The sequence below is a fragment of the Cupressus sempervirens genome, chromosome 1 (genome assembly GCF_028749045.1).
Source record: "Cupressus sempervirens isolate cs-2001-9-10 chromosome 1, ASM2874904v1, whole genome shotgun sequence".
NCBI classification, from domain to species: Eukaryota; Viridiplantae; Streptophyta; class Pinopsida; order Cupressales; family Cupressaceae; genus Cupressus; species Cupressus sempervirens.
In genome coordinates this window covers 227,658,589-227,674,803 of record NC_143118.1, presented here as the reverse complement: position 1 = coordinate 227,674,803, position 16,215 = coordinate 227,658,589, and the positions used below count along the sequence as shown (strand labels likewise).

At 34.4% G+C, this 16,215-nt stretch overlaps 1 protein-coding gene across 1 annotated transcript; it reads left to right on the top strand.

Moving 5' to 3' along the window:
* The first annotated feature begins 595 nt into the window (after positions 1 to 595).
* Positions 596 to 2,603, top strand: LOC149576992 (uncharacterized). Its single transcript, XM_089795600.1, has 2 exons — positions 596 to 1,071; positions 1,778 to 2,603. Exons 1-2 carry the CDS (start codon positions 596 to 598, stop codon positions 2,601 to 2,603), a joined length of 1,302 nt encoding a protein of 433 aa, XP_089651726.1.
* The last annotated feature ends 13,612 nt before the right edge of the window (positions 2,604 to 16,215 follow it).

Here is a 16,215-nt window from a genome sequence, read left to right as displayed (position 1 = left end):
AAGCCTAATTATAACCCTAATTTAAACTCTAACTCTAGCCCTTATTCGAGCTCCAATTCTAACCCTACCTCTAACTCAAACCCTGACTCTAGTTCTAATCCTAACCCTAACTATATGTTTAACCTAAACCCTTATTCTTACCCTCACCCTTTCCTTAACCCTAACCCTAACTCTAATTCTAACCCTAACTATATTTGTAACCCAAATTCTAACCCTAATCCTAACATTAACTCTAACTCTAAGTCTAAACCTAACCTTAACTATAACCCTAACAAGATTCATAATCCTAAAAATAACCCTAGCCCTAACCCTAATGCTAATACTGACTTTAGATTTGATCTAATATAATGACCCATTTCCAAAAGACTTTTACATTTTAACAATTTCTAAGCACTGACTTAAAGGGATATAGATTGATTACTAGTCAAAACCGCGTGCATGTTGGCTGTGAAACCCATCAGAAGACATCATTTGAGACTGAGTCCACTATAATATTTCATCTCAAATAGTTCAGAGATTTATTAGGCTTACATATTAAAGTCCGAAAATTGGCCTGAAACAAAAGATCATGCTAAAAATGATGAGCGAACTAGTAATGGACGGGGCTGAGTTTTGGAAAGCGGGAGAGTCGAAGACTGATTTTGTGGACGTTTATGACTGGATATGCCATCTCTATCAGTTAGGACATAAATTTCCTCCGCTTTCGTGGAACATTTATTTTGGCGACGTGGATTCATTTGAAAACACAGGTTCACTTTTCCTTGAATCTGAATTTGAAGGTATTAGTAACATCGGTCTCTTTGTCTCATCGGATATGGGTAGGCATTCTAGTCTTGGAATCTACTCTACTGGGATTTTTGGACAAGAAGCCCACCAAAAGAACACGTTCCCGCTATTCTCCAACTTGTTCATCTGTGTTTATTGCAATGCCTTCGACTATAATGACATCCCACAAATGGACATCTTGCTGGGCACAATTGAACCTGTTAAATACAAGCAAGTATTTAACTCTCTCTTTTCAGTTGCTTGCTTTTCCTTTCTGTATTATTCCATATTTCAAATCTCCAAAAGGTGGGTGGAGAAATTGCCATGTCGTAGAGCAGAGGAAATTTTGTCAATCATAGGAGTTCTGACTCAGACTTCTCAATTTCTAGACATTTACGACTGTGTATGCCACCTTGACCGGAAGAAATCAAAGAAGCATGAATTCCTTCCACTAAACGTTCATTTTGGCCCAAAAAAATCACTCTTCCTTTCATTCGAATTTATACCTTGCGATAAAATCTCCCTCTCTCTCTCCTTGACCTCTCTCTCTCCTCCGCTGTTCATAAGCTTTTTGATCTTGGGATTGTTGAAGTAGAATCATGCCAGAGTAACATGTTTCAATTATTCTTGAACCTGTTGGCATGTGTGTATATAAAAGTCTTCGATCCAGATCTCGTGAAGCTTAAGCAAATGGACACCTAGCTGAGGACAATTGAATCTGCTAAGTACAAGCAAGCATTCAACTCTCTCTTTTCACTCACTTGCTATTCTTTTATGGTGCATTTTCGATCTGAAATCTTTGAAAGCAAAGCACAAAAATTGTGTTGTCATAGAGTAGAGAATATTTTGTCACTCATAGGACCTGGTGCAACTGGTTATGTGCTAAGGCATTTTCTGTCGAGTTCACTTGCAAGTGCTTATTACATGGTGAGATTGATAATAAAGGGGGAAGTAATGACTTGAGAATATCCTAATGCAGTTAAAGTCTTCCTGGATTCTGGAACATCAACAGCTATAGTCCAATACTATCAATGTGTAGAACGGGCGAGGGACGCCTTGCTGATAAGCAACTCTCCAATGCCTTGAATTACCAGCAGCTGCAATGTGTCATTCAATTCCACTATGTGGTTAACATCTTCAGAGACTTTATTGAAGTTAGGGTGGAAAATGATAATCTTGAGTGCAATGTAATTCGACTGCATCTGCAACTGGAACAAAAGTCAATTCCAACAAGCCTTGAAGATGAGCAGCAATTTCCAGCAAAGATTGGCATAACTATAGGACCCCTAGTTCAATCCCATGTCCACTCTGTTTCATTGGGAAAATCATCACAGAATCCCATCACAGATATTGGGAGAGGGGAAATTGTGGAGGCCACTTTTGAACCGCGAAAGCACCCTATTTTGAAGCTTTCCAAAGCCGTCACATCCAAAACAAGCATCAATAGTCGGGTGTTTGAGCAATCCTTTGTCAACATGCCACATGTAGATCGAGAATGGACTCTCTATGATAGCGCTATGGGAAAGGCGGTGTCTAATTATAAGCATCAAAAGTTTTTAGTCTTCAAGTCCAAGACTTGGTCTGGCGATAGGTATTTGAAAGCCTGCAGAGCTTTCACAACACAAGGAGGGGTGTTGTTTGGAGGAGATGAGTACGGACACCCAATAACATGGAGGCTCCACAGAGATTTAGAAGGTCAAACCGTGAACTGGGTTATGAAAGGTGAGGTCTGCTTGGCCCATTTCTCCAATAATTGCAGGTCTGCACATGTCGAGATTGCAAATCACCAATTTTTTCAAGTGTTTCAAATTCCACAGGTGCAGTCCACACGGAACTGAGCTTTTCGAATAACGAAAGATAGGGGAACAGTTTAAACATTACACACTAAATTTCTAAATCAAAAGTGTTAAATAGTTTAATTTGATTTTTTTTCCCAAGATTAATTCTTCTTTTAGTGTGATATTTAAGGGTAGCCAAAAAGAGACTTTCTTCCTTCACGGATAAGCTTGCTATTTCATTTATATGCATCTAATTCTTCTTTTAGTGTGTGATATTTAAGGGTAGCCAAAAAGAGACTTTCTTCCTTCTAGGATAAGGTTTCTATTTCATTTATATGCATCTATGATAATGAATACTTTTCAACTTCTTATGCTATTGAGAGTCTATTTCCCTTGTACTGTTCATATAAGGTATTTCTAGGAAGGCTTGTTTTTGTTCCAAAATTGATGATTAAGTGCTCACAAAATATTCAAATTGTGATTTCAATTTTACTTACTATTGTCCTTTTTAACTCCATAGTATTGTGATTCCAATTTTACCTAATATTATCCTTTTAACTCAGCATTGTAGAGTGGATCTCTAAAGGTATAAAAGATCTCACTCAAAACTAGAATGCAAGCTTGAAACCTACTCATACATGATAGGAAAATTCCTACTACAAACGGCTCCCTTGATGCCCACCAAAGCATCCCTTACAGCTCATTCCAAGCTCTCTACTTGACCAGGCCCCAAAGAGGCATCTCTCTACCAAACTGATTGATGCCTCTACTCATATAATTAATGTATTGGATCCCCCAGTGCCCAATATATCCCATATCTAGTTTTAATGGATCCAAGTTATTCTATCGATCCAACAGATGACCTTGATTTTTCTTAACGAAGTAACACATTTGTAATGCTACTAATAACTGTGGCTCGAGATATCCTCATCTATGCTTTAAATTGGTTTTTATGGATGCTCTATGTTCTTATAAAGATGTACGATAATTCATAAGTAGGAGATATTTTACTCTCAATTCGATTGCTTTGTTCTTTGGTGTTTTACGATTTTTCATCCAAAAGCAGGGTATTCTTGACAATTATTCTATAATTCTTTGTTAATCCTATGTTATAAACAAATTGTATTGAATTTCGTTGTTGATTAGAGAAATGGAATTTAGATCTGCAGATGTAGACGATACGTTGTATCCTTCAAGATAACAAATGGCCACAACATTCCACAAGAATATTGACAATATGAAGGCTAACCAATACAAAGTTTCAATACAAAATTCTTCAGAATTTAAATTTGGGTTTTTCGTCGATTAAATCTGATCATGAAATGGGAATGAGAAGATGGTGGTCTAAAGACTGAAAGATAAAGGTGCTAGTAATACACAAAGCCCCTGCTGCCGAGAGACATCATCATGGAGCCTCCTGTTCAGATAGCATATTGCCATGGAGCCACCCCCTATGAAAAGATACAGCATAAAGCTCTCACTCACAATATATAACTAAAAACTAACGGATCCAAAATTTTCATAGAATTAAACTACCAATTTTGCACACAAAGACTGAAATCCAACCATAGGATAAAGAAACCCTATATCTTCACAAGCTTAAACGCATATTAAAATAAGAAAACACCATGCAAAGAAATTCAAACACAAATAAGAAAAATAGCAAACCAGAGTACAAAAAATTGCCACTCCGTCTACAAATATTGCACTGGAGAGCTTGCGTGCAAAAAAATATATGTCCCTGCATTTCACTCTATCGCTTTCGAATGATGAAGAGAAGGGCTCATGTATGACGATTTGCCCTGTCTGAGCTGTTAAATGATTATTATTTACACTTAATTTAAATTTACTTAGGATAAATGAATTAGTTTATTATTTATTAGGTTATACATCTAGGAGTATTTTTACTCATATGACTTGTCATTCTGATGACACAAGAGTTAACAACTCTATTTTAGCACATGGTGTCTACAACACTAGAGTTTGCATAATTAGTAGAGTTGTCATGTAGAAAACACAATTATTCACACTTTTAATTATGCACATAGTGTCTACAACATAATTTTACATGACACGACTTTATAAGCTTATCCTCTCATCATCGCACTAACTCTTTTGCTCAATGGAGGATAATCTAATTTTGAGTATTTAACACTTTTAGTGTTAGAATGAAGCTTAAAGTGTGATGTTTAAGACATTCATGATTCCCCCTATTTGGTTGACCAAAAATATTTCCTTGTTATACTAGGGATAGATGAGTTACATCACCCTCTGTCAACACTCTTTCAGAAGTCAAAAAGAAAAAATACATAAATGAAAATGTTGGGGAATTACAAGGCTTTTCGGACTCATGTTGTATGATTTTATCATAAAGGCCATATTTTGGATTGGTAGGCCATATGTTGTAAAATTATTAATAACTTAATTGAAAACTAGATTAGATAATTTTAGGTATAAAATATTAAAACAGACTAATTACAAGGATGAATGTGAATAGAAAATAAAAACATATATGTTTGAACATGAGATTGAAAAAGAATAACACTAAGCATTGCATTTTTTATGATATATATCAAACATATAGAAAATTTGAAAAAAGTTATTTGGAAAAAAAAAACTTAATAAACAACAAACTTCACATTTCAGTGACACATTACTTGGCTCACAATAAGTTTGAACAAATTGGCATGAATTGTGAAAACTAGATATTGATAAACTTCAAACTAAAAATAACTATCTAGAAAATGAAATTAAAAATTGTATATTAATATATTAACCTAATATATATTTAAAATATTATTAGAATCTTTTATTTCAAATTTTTCTAATGTCGGACAAATGAATGAATGCATTGTCTGCTTGTCTGAACACATTGAAGATTGAATATGTGGAAAGAAGAAATCTAAAATTAGATAAGTTAGCACTAGTGGCATGCCATCTAGATAATTCCCAACGTTTCAAATTATCATATTTAGTGGACAATTTACTTTTCAACTATTTCCCTGGCATTTGTCTTTGTCCCATAGTGAATAAGAAACAATTTCTAATGAAAATGTTGAATGCTTTAAACTATTGGGGAATAAAAAAAATTATGGCAATTTCTCCCCATTAGAAAGGACTCTGAGGTAGATTATCTTAGGCTATTTTCATACAAGGTTTTTTATTTAGGATGGATAGTATAGAATTAATTTCAGCTAACAATAGAGATAATACCTACATGGTAGGCCATGAGTTTAATTGGAATTTTAGTGTGGATCTTGGTTTCTAGATTGATAAATTGGACTCTTCAAATCAAATCCATTATGCAGGTTGCCATTGCTAGCTTTGTTTAAATTGGTGTCATTTTTCGCCGAATAAGTTGCAGCACATTGTCTGATCATGACTCATTAATGTTTAGTAACTCAACTTGTTATCTAAATTTTTTCTTGGTTTTGAGGTTTTTTTGTGGCAATGGGACCTACCATAGTAGAATTTGCATATGATTGAGCTTTTGAACAACTTTGATGAGGTCTTGACTAATCAAAGGTTCCAAAAAAAGGCTAGCATGATTAATATTTATGATTAATTCAACTTATATCTATAGATTTTTTTTAATATTTAGTTAAAATTTAAGTTAAACACTAGTAAAACTAGAATTTATCAATGAGAAAAGAGAAAACAGGGGAAAAAGGTAAATTTTAAAATAAGATTTAATAAATTTTAGAATCTTAGATTTTCTACATTGTAATAATTAATAAATTTAATCTACTAAAAGTATGAACTATAATAATAATAAATCATTAAAAAAATTAACTTTAATAATAATAACCATTCATCTCTTCTATAAATACCATGAATTATCATTTTATACTCTCATTATACCAGTAGTTACAATAAAAACAAACACACCATTTTGTTTCAATGAGAAACAATCCTTAAGAGCCATTTCCTAGTTATTCCCTTTCCATAACAATCAGCCTCAGCAAATGACATTAACTAGAAAAATGTAAATAATTATAAATATGCTATACTAAATGTCATCTCTATAGCCTATTGATGAAAGGAAAATATTCAATCTCTACAATTCAAATTAAACATTTAATCCCCACGATTCCAATTGACTAACAATATTAGAATGTCTAATTAAATATAGTAAAAATTAGTTTCCATGATAAAGTTACATATGCCACATGTTACATTTCAAACCATAGATACTTGTATGAACTCAAGAGGACCATATTTGTTATAGTATGTTCGAGTCTAAATAGATCAAATATCAAAAAAAAAAATTATTGTTCAAAGAGTGACATTATTAATAAAAAAGAGAATATAGACTATCGGTTCCAATCAAATTTTCCATCATCTTAGAATAGCACCAACCTTCCTTTTTCTAGGATGAACCAATTCATGCTCGAAAAACATTTCACAACTAATCCATCTCATCTTAATCTACTACAACATGAAATCCTTCACTCATGACCACATAGTTTACAATTATAAGAGTGGAAATAATCCAACATGCACGGACATGCGCTCTTTACAATAGAGCTTCCTAGGAAAATTTACACCACTGAATAAGAAACTAACACGTACTCAAGCTCTAGCGGTGGTCATACTCTTGTCAATGAGAAATGACAACTTATTCAAACTAACATATAGAAAGTCTTATTTTGGTGATTAATGAAAAATAAAGGAGTAAAAAATAAACACAATAATGCTGCCAACTTGGTAGCAATAAGACACTCCTGCAAGTCCCAACAATTGCTTTAGAGGACATGGCTTAAAGAAAGATTAAAAAGAAATGATATTATGTACACATGGCTTTTGTTTTAATACCAAGTTATCATGGTAAGCCATTACTAGTACTTACAACTACATAGATACAATTTGGGGTTTTCAAACACTCAGCATGCCAATAGAATATTCGGATGAAAACCATACAAAAGGACAAGACAATGCATATTGCATTGTAGTAGATCTATTGAGTGGGACTAAAATAACACCAAAGAACACTAAAGTATACAGGGGTTAGTTTTATTTTTCTTTATTAACAAAACCTTCATGCCCTTCCATGATAAAGGTACAATTTTTTCAGAGGGAAAAAATAGCTCTCAATGTGACTCAAAAAAATATGTTTTTACAGTAATACAAAAGTTTAAATTTAATTTATTTTTAAAAATAATGAATCCTACCAAAATTAACACCATCGCACAAGGGGAAATTTTTAAAAAAAAAATTCAAAGCCCTATAGCCAAATTTGCCATGAAATGCTTATTTTCTATGCGTTTAACATCATAAAATCATTCAACTAGAATTTAATGCGAAAAGATAGAAGTAGAAGAATATAAAAAGCCTTACTTAAAAGCTGCTGTAGTAGCAGAGCGGGAAATAAAATAAGAAATGTTTTATGTTTTCAATATTTAAATTTAATGTTTTCAATAAACATCCTACATGTGGTGGCATACCTAGAGTAGCAGTTCAATGAGCTCTCTAGATATAGCCACCTAGGACCAGGTATAGGTTTTTTAAATTAGAATAGTTTTAATTTGTAGATAATGATTGTCAGATTCCAATAATAGGTAGTAGGCAGTTTCGGATTCTTATCCTTTTCTTGGATAAAAGACGAAAAAAATGTGGATATTTAAAATGTGGTCTACTGCATGATTGTCAGATTCCAATAATAGGTAGTAGGCAGTTTCAGATTCTTATCCTTTTCCTGCATAGAAGACGAAAAAATGTTTCTCATCCTTTTATTAGAAAAGGAGAGTCAGTTTTAAATAAGCCGGTTGGCTATGTAAGAGAGGATTCAAATTTGGGTAATAGAGAAAGTTTCAGTTTTTGCCTTAGAAAGGATATATATAATTGACTATGGAGTTTGGCAGCAATTCAATCTTGGTCTCTCTTGTTAAAGTGCAAATATATTTTCTTTGAGGACATTCTGGGTTTAAGATCTTGGTGTGTGGGTGAAGATAAACTATGGATATTTATATATTCTGATTAATCCAATCTTGAGTTTGGTTCGAGTTCGATCCTGACTGATTGATGTTGTGCCCCTTGAAGTAACTCAGTTGAGTGAGTATTCCTCCTGAGCTTTCCAAGCTGTGGCTCTGCATCATTTTTGGTATCAGAGCTTGAGAGTTGTAGGTTGTGAAGTTATATGTTGAACGCCCCTGATCAAGATTTTTCAGTAGGGTCAAGCAAGATGGTGACCAATGCAGAGTTAGCAAAGAAGGTCGAGGAGCAAGAAGAACTTCTCCAGAATGAGAATAGAGAGTTGAAGGGGATAGTGGCAGAACTAGCCAGTAAGTTAGAATATATGTAGGGTGTAGTTGAGAAGAAAGAAATGAAAGAAGAAATGGAAGAAGAGGAAGATGTATCTGACAGTGAAGAAGATAGAATAGCTGAGAACGAGAGGCCATTTTTTAAAGCTTTAAAGGCTTTGGGATGAAAACCCGTTTATTTACCTATGTTTATAGGAAAGATGGACACTGAATTAGTGTTGGAATGGATTGAAGCCTTAGAGAATCATTTTGAATGTGAGAAAGTTTTAGAATCATAGCAAGTTAAATTGGCCAAATCCAGAATGAAGGGAGAAACCCTTACATGGTGGAATTTCATGCAAGAAGAAAGGGTAAAGGAAGATAAGAGGAAGATCTATTCATGGAAGAATATGGTGTCAATGATAAGAGAGACGTATCTCCCTGAAGACTATGAGGTAGAGTTACATCAGAAGAGGCAAAATCTCAGACAAAGGGATATGGATGTCTATACTTATACAAAAGAGTTTCAGAAGTTAAGTCTAAGGTCAAAATTTGCAGAACCTAAGAGTATCAAGGTAGCAAGATACCTAAATGGTTTGAGGATGAACATACAAGAAGAGTTGCAAAGTCCTAACACGGTAGCTAAATGCTATCAGGTGGAAGAGAAAATAAAAAGGAGACAAGAAAATAATAACAAAGGTAGAGGAAGACAACCATTCAGAGGAAGAGGTACATTTGCAGGAAGGAGTCCAAATTTTCAGCCACAAACGGAGATGCATAATGAAGTTAATAAGTTTGATAATTTCAGAGGAAGTTTCAGAGGTAGAAGGCCAAATTTCAGAGGAAAATCACCAGGAAGGACGAATGGACCAATAAGATGTTACAACTATAATCAGGAAGGTCATATGGCACACAAATGTCCAGCAAAAGCAAGCTCTAGTACTCATGGTGAAAGAAGAATACATCTGGCACAAGAAGCGGATTTACAAGAAGATTCAGATAACCATGGTTATCCGAAAAAAGGGGAAGCACTTATGATGAGAAGAACACTGTTGAAAATGCCTGTTAGAGAAGAACCACCTCAAAGGAAGTCCATTTTCAAAACTACCTATAAATCTGGAGGAAAAGTTTACAAGGTACTAGTAGACTCCGGTTCTACAGAAAATTTTGTGTCTCTTGAAATGGTGGAAAAGTTGAAGCTACCAAGAATACAACACTCGTATCCTTACAGAATATCTTGGTTAAATAAAGGGCAGCATACTATAGTAGAAGAGCAAGCTTGGGTGGAATTTCAGATTGGAGCCTATAAGGACAGATTATTGTTTGATATTGTTAACATGGATGCATGCCATTTACTTTTTGGCAGACCCTGGCAATATGATCTCAAGGCACATCATGATGGAGTGAAGAATACATATACCATTACAAAGAATGGAAAGGTCATTGAACTGATACCTTTAGTTGAGCCAAGTCAAGAAGAAGCAAAAGCCGCAGAAGCCAAAGTTATGGTGATGGGTAAGAAAGAATTATTGAAAGAAGTGAAAGAAAAGAAGAGCCCACTCTTTGCACTGATTCCTCTACTCAAGGAAAAATTGTAGAATGATGCTGAAAATCAGACTGAGGAAGAAAATTTAGAGATGGAGTCTTCAAACTTGAAGGTGGAAGTGATAGAAAAGAACAAGGAAAAGGTACCTGACGAAGTGGAACCAATTCTGGACAAGTACAAAGAAATTATAGCTGATGGAATACCAAAAAGTCTCCCATCAGTGTGAGAAATCAGTCATTGCATTGATCTCATACCAGGATCAGCATTACCCAACAAGGCGGCATATAAACTAACACCACAACAAAATGAAGAATGGCAAGACAAATTGGAGAGTTGCTAGAGGCTGGTTTGATTGGTAAAAGTCTAAGCCCATGCGCCGTACTTGCAGTCCTAGCACCAAAGAAAGAAGGAACATGGAGATTATGAAAAGATTCAAGAGCACTAAACAAGATCACTATAAGGTACAGATTTCCAATGCCTAGAATAGAAGATTTACTGGATTGTTTAGGGAAAGCAAGATATTTTTCAAAGATTGATTTGAAAAGCGAGTATCATCAGATAAGAATTAGGCTAGGAGATGAATTGAAAACAACATTTAGGAGAAATGAGGGATTGTATGAATGGAAGGTAATGCCATTTGGATTTTCTAATGCTCCTAGTATGTTTATGAGGCTTATGAATGAAGTTTTGAAGGATTTTATAGGGAAGTTTGTGGTAGTATATCTAGATGACATTTTGGTTTTCAGTGAAACAAAAGAGGAGCATCTAAAACACATAGATTTGGTGTTGAGAAGGTTACAAGAGGAAAAGCTAATGATCAATATTGAGAAGTGTAGTTTTATGCGAGAGGAAATGACATACCTTGGCTTTGTGATCTCAAAGGGAACACTCAAGATGGATCAAGATAAGGTAAGTGCAATTCTTTCTTGGCCAACTCCTAGAACTATTGCAGCAGTTAGAAGTTTTCATGGTTTAGCCACTTTCTACAGAAAGTTTATCAGAAATTTCAGCTTGATTTGTGCACCTATTTTGAACACCATAAAAGGAGGCCAAAAGTGTAAATTTGTTTGGACAGAAGAAGCCAATAAAGCCTTTGAACTTCTTAAGCAAAAAGTGGCCCGAAAACTAGTCCTGGCATTTCCTGATTTCAATAAAGTCTTTCAGATAGAATGTGATGCAAGCAACATAGCCATAGGAGGTGTTCTTAGTCAAGAGGACAGACCAGTAGCATTTTTCAGCGAGAAGCTCAATGAAGCCAAACAGAGATATTCAACATACGATTTGGAAATGTATGCACTTGTTCAATCCCTGAAGAAATGGAGACACTATTTGCTACCCAGGGAATTCATTGTATACACAGATAACCAGGCACTTAGTTTCATAAACAGTCAAGACAAATTGAATCATAGACACATGAAATGGGTGGAGACATTGCAAGAATTCACATTTTCTATCAAGCACACGAAGGGAGTAACAAATAAGGTTGCTAATGCATTAAGCAAAAGAACTTTGACTACGTCACAAATTCAGTTGGAAACTACAGGCATTTCAAATCTGAAAGGTATGTATGTTGATGATGCTGATTTCAAAGACATTTATCAAGCATGTATTAATCTGGATGAAAGGTACAATAGGTAATATTCTAATTTTCTGGTTCAAGAAGGCTTATTGTTCAAAGGAGGACAACTTTGCATCCCAAAGTGTTCAATGAGAGATAATATCATATAGGAGAAACATAGTGGGGCATTATCTTGTCATTTTGGACTGGATAAGACTTTAGAGCTGGTTCGTAGACACTATTTTTGGCCAAAGTTACAAAAGGATGTGCAGAAGTTTGTGGAAGAATGCACCATTTGTCAGAAAGGTAAAGGTAAAAGTACCAATGCAGGATTGTATCAGCCCTTACCTATTCCTTCACAACCATGGGAAAGTATTAGTATGGATTTTGTTATGGGATTACCAAGAACTCAGCAGGGGTATGATAGCATTTCTGTTGTTATGGATAGATTTAGTAAAATGTCACATTTCTTACCATGTAAATCCACAAAAGATGCATCATACATTACAGATTTATTTTTCAAGGAGATAGTGCGAATTCATGGACTACCACTAAATATTGTTTCAGACAGAGATGGCATATTTGTGGGTCATTTTTGGAGGACTCTTTGGAAGAAACTAGGCACAAATTTATCATTTTCATCTGCATATCATCCACAGACTGATGGTCAAACAGAAGTTGTCAACAAATCTTTGGGAAATCTATTAAGATGCCTTACAAAACAACATGGAGAAAAGTGGGATTCCATACTTGCTCAAGCTGAATTCTCATACAATGATAGAGTGAATAGAAGTATAGGGAAATCTCCATTTCAGATTGTGTATGGTACACATCCAAGAGGAATTCTCAAGCTAAGGGAGCTTCCAAATACTTTTCCAAGTAGTTCACATGCTGAAGAATTTGCTGAAGCTATTAAAGAGGCCCAACATCAAGTCAAGTTGCAGCTACAGAATTCAAATCAAAAGTACAAAGAAGTTGCTGATCAGAAAAGAAGAGAAGTACAATTCGAAGTTGGTGATTTAGTATGGGCGTATCTGAAGAAAGAGAGGTTACCTCAAAGGAAGAATACAAAGTTACTACCTAAGAAAGTTGGCCCTTGACAAATTCTGGAAAAATATGGACATAATGCTTACAAAATTCAATTACCTACAAACATCGGTATTTCACCCATATTCAATGTTTGTGATCTCACACAATACATAGGTTCTGAAACACAAGCCGTACATGAAGATTTAGTAACAGAAGATCTGCAACAACTACCTAAACCAGCACCACCTCACTTGGAGAAAATCCTAGATACAAAAATAAAGAAAACTCGCAGATGACAATACACTCAGTATCTAGTCAAATGGAAGAACAAACCAGTGATAGATGCTATTTGGATGGATGAGCAACAAATTAGCAAACATGGTTGATCAGTACACGATCTCATCTCAAGTGGACTTTAGATTCTTTCTATAGGGGAGTATGCTGCAGTAGCAGAGCGGGAAATAAAATAAGAAATGTTTTATGTTTTCAATATTTAAATTTAATGTTTTCAATAAACATCCTACATGTGGTGGCATACCTAGAGTAGCAGTTCGATGAGCTCTCCAGATATAGCCACCTAGGACCAGGTATAGGTTTTTTAAATTAGAATAGTTTTAATTCGTAGATAACGATTGTCAGATTCCAATAATAGGTAGTAGGAAGTTTCGGATTCTTATCCTTTTCTTGGATAGAAGACGAAAAAAACGTGGATATTTAAAATGTGGTCTACTGCATGATTGTCAGATTCCAATAATAGGTAGTAGGTAGTTTCGGATTCTTATCCTTTTCTTGGATAGAAGACGAAAAAATGTTTCTCATCCTTTTATTAGAAAAGGAGAGCTAGTTTTAAATAAGTCAGTTGGCTATGTAAGAGAGGATTCAAATTTGGGTAATAGAGAAAGTTTCAGTTTTTGCCTTAGAAAGGATATAGATAATCGACTATGGGGTTTGGCAGCAATTCGATCTTGGTCGCTCTTGTCAAAGAGAAAATATATTTTCTTTGAGGACATTCCGGGTTAAAGATCTTGGTGTGCAGGTGAAGATAAACTATGGAGATTTATATATTCTAATTAATCCAATCTTGAGTTTGGTTCGAGTTCGATCCTGACTGATTGATGTCATGCCCCTTGAAGTAACTCAGTGGAGTCAGTATTCCTCCTGAGCTTTCCAAGGTGTGGCTCTGCATCAAAAGCCACCTACTTGAGATACTGAAGATGTAACACTGACATATTTTTTAATTTTTCAAAAGATTTTCAATTTTAAGGCATGACAATTTTAAGAATGTGTAGCAATAGGGAAGGTAATATTGATATAACTAAGGCTATGTTTGCAACACCCATACATCCAGGGCCAAGTGAAGAATCACAAGTAGATTTTTATCATTATTCTAGTTTAAAAAGACAACAAGCAACAAAAAAAAGAAAAAATATATTCCATTATCTAATGGGACTTACCTAATAAGGACACTGTAATGTCCCCATTTCCAAGACAAATTTTAATAATAGAGTTAATATAAGGAATAAATCAATAAATAAATATAGTATAATATAATTGCACTTGATGAAGTTAAATAAATAATAATATCAAATTTATAAGGTTACATTTAATAAATAACATTAATAAAATAATAAAAGTATTATATTGCATAACTTAATATTATTAAATATATTATTTTTATCAAATTGATATGGTATAATATTATATCAATAAAATAGTATAATGTATCTAATTTTATTGATAAAGTAACATAGATAAATTCTTTAATAAATATATTAAAGAAATTAGTAACATATAATATAATATTTTGAAATCAATTATCAATTATTAATATAATAATAAGATGAACATAATAAAAATAAAATATTATATTCTATTATAATAATTATAATATTAGAACGGATATGATCCTATATAATAAATATTACAAACCATTTAAAAGATCACGTTAGTAAAGAATTTATATAATAAAATAACCATGCTCGATCGGTTGCATCCATTCAAAGATATTTATATAGAAGCAGACTACTCTGACAGAGGGGATATAATAGTTCACGGGGGTGGGAAAGAAAGAGGAAGTAACTACCATGGACGGAGGAGAGGGAGAATAATTCACGCAGAGGAATGAATAGCAAGGGAGGAAATCCAAGTTGGAAACAATTGCTTTCAGAATATTGGAGAAAGAACAGAATAGAACGTAGAGTGGGGAGGAATAAGAATGCACAGGAGAAGAGACGAACAAACAATCAAATCAGGGAAGTAGGAAGCAAAAAATCAGAGAAGGATATAAAAGGCTATAAGGAAAAATGATCACATTCAAAGGTGATAGTACCAATATCACTGAAGGCTAATAAAATCAGTGAATATAACCAAACAAAGGCATTGAAGACATGATTCTGGCAGAGATAATTGTACTTCGTGATGTTAACCCCATCAACTACATCAGTCATGAAGAGAAATTAAGAAAAAGAGAAAAAATATCGTTCAGAGGCATCAATACATGGTCATACGCAAACTAGTATAATAGTAAGGTATTCCACTAGAATGGTTGGCAGATTGCTAGTGATGTGAACACAAATAGACAAGGATCAAACTCACATATTCATTCTACTAAGCGTCCAGCTGCTGACTACGAGTTATATCAAATGCCATGGATGATGTTAAAGGTACAATCAATACAAACTTAGAACGTTGAGGTAAGCACCAATACAAGGTGGGCAGTGACAGAAGTAATAACATTCAGGTTTGATCGAACACCATAGATAGAAGGAAGAAAATACCAAAGGAGCACACTGGCATCTATTTCAATAATCATGCTCACTAAAGTTCAGGTGATCAAGATCAACATTAACATGATTATAGGATTTCATCTCTCATTCCCCAAATCGGTGTAGAGTTCAGCATGAAGGGAGCAGGGCATAGTCTTGTAGATGACAGGAAAGATTGGAGCCAACATCAAGAGAAATAGAGAGCTACACGTGGAAGAATATCCACTATAGCAATAGAAAAACTCAAAGCCATTCATCGCAGGAAGTCGCGTACTCAGAGGAAGAGACAGTAGAGACATATGGTTCATCTGATATTAACCATTGGAGGACTTTATGATAGAAGAGTATTAAAACATCAGAAGGTGATTCTAGAGGGTGAAACCTATAGCATGATACATAATAAACCAGAAAGAGAAAGATCATTCAGTTCCTAAGAATACCGACTATCAGATTTTTGCCAAGACTCAGGATATTATATTTTCTTGATAAGAAACTCATGCTGTGATCAATACTCATCAAAAACTTGGATAGAAGT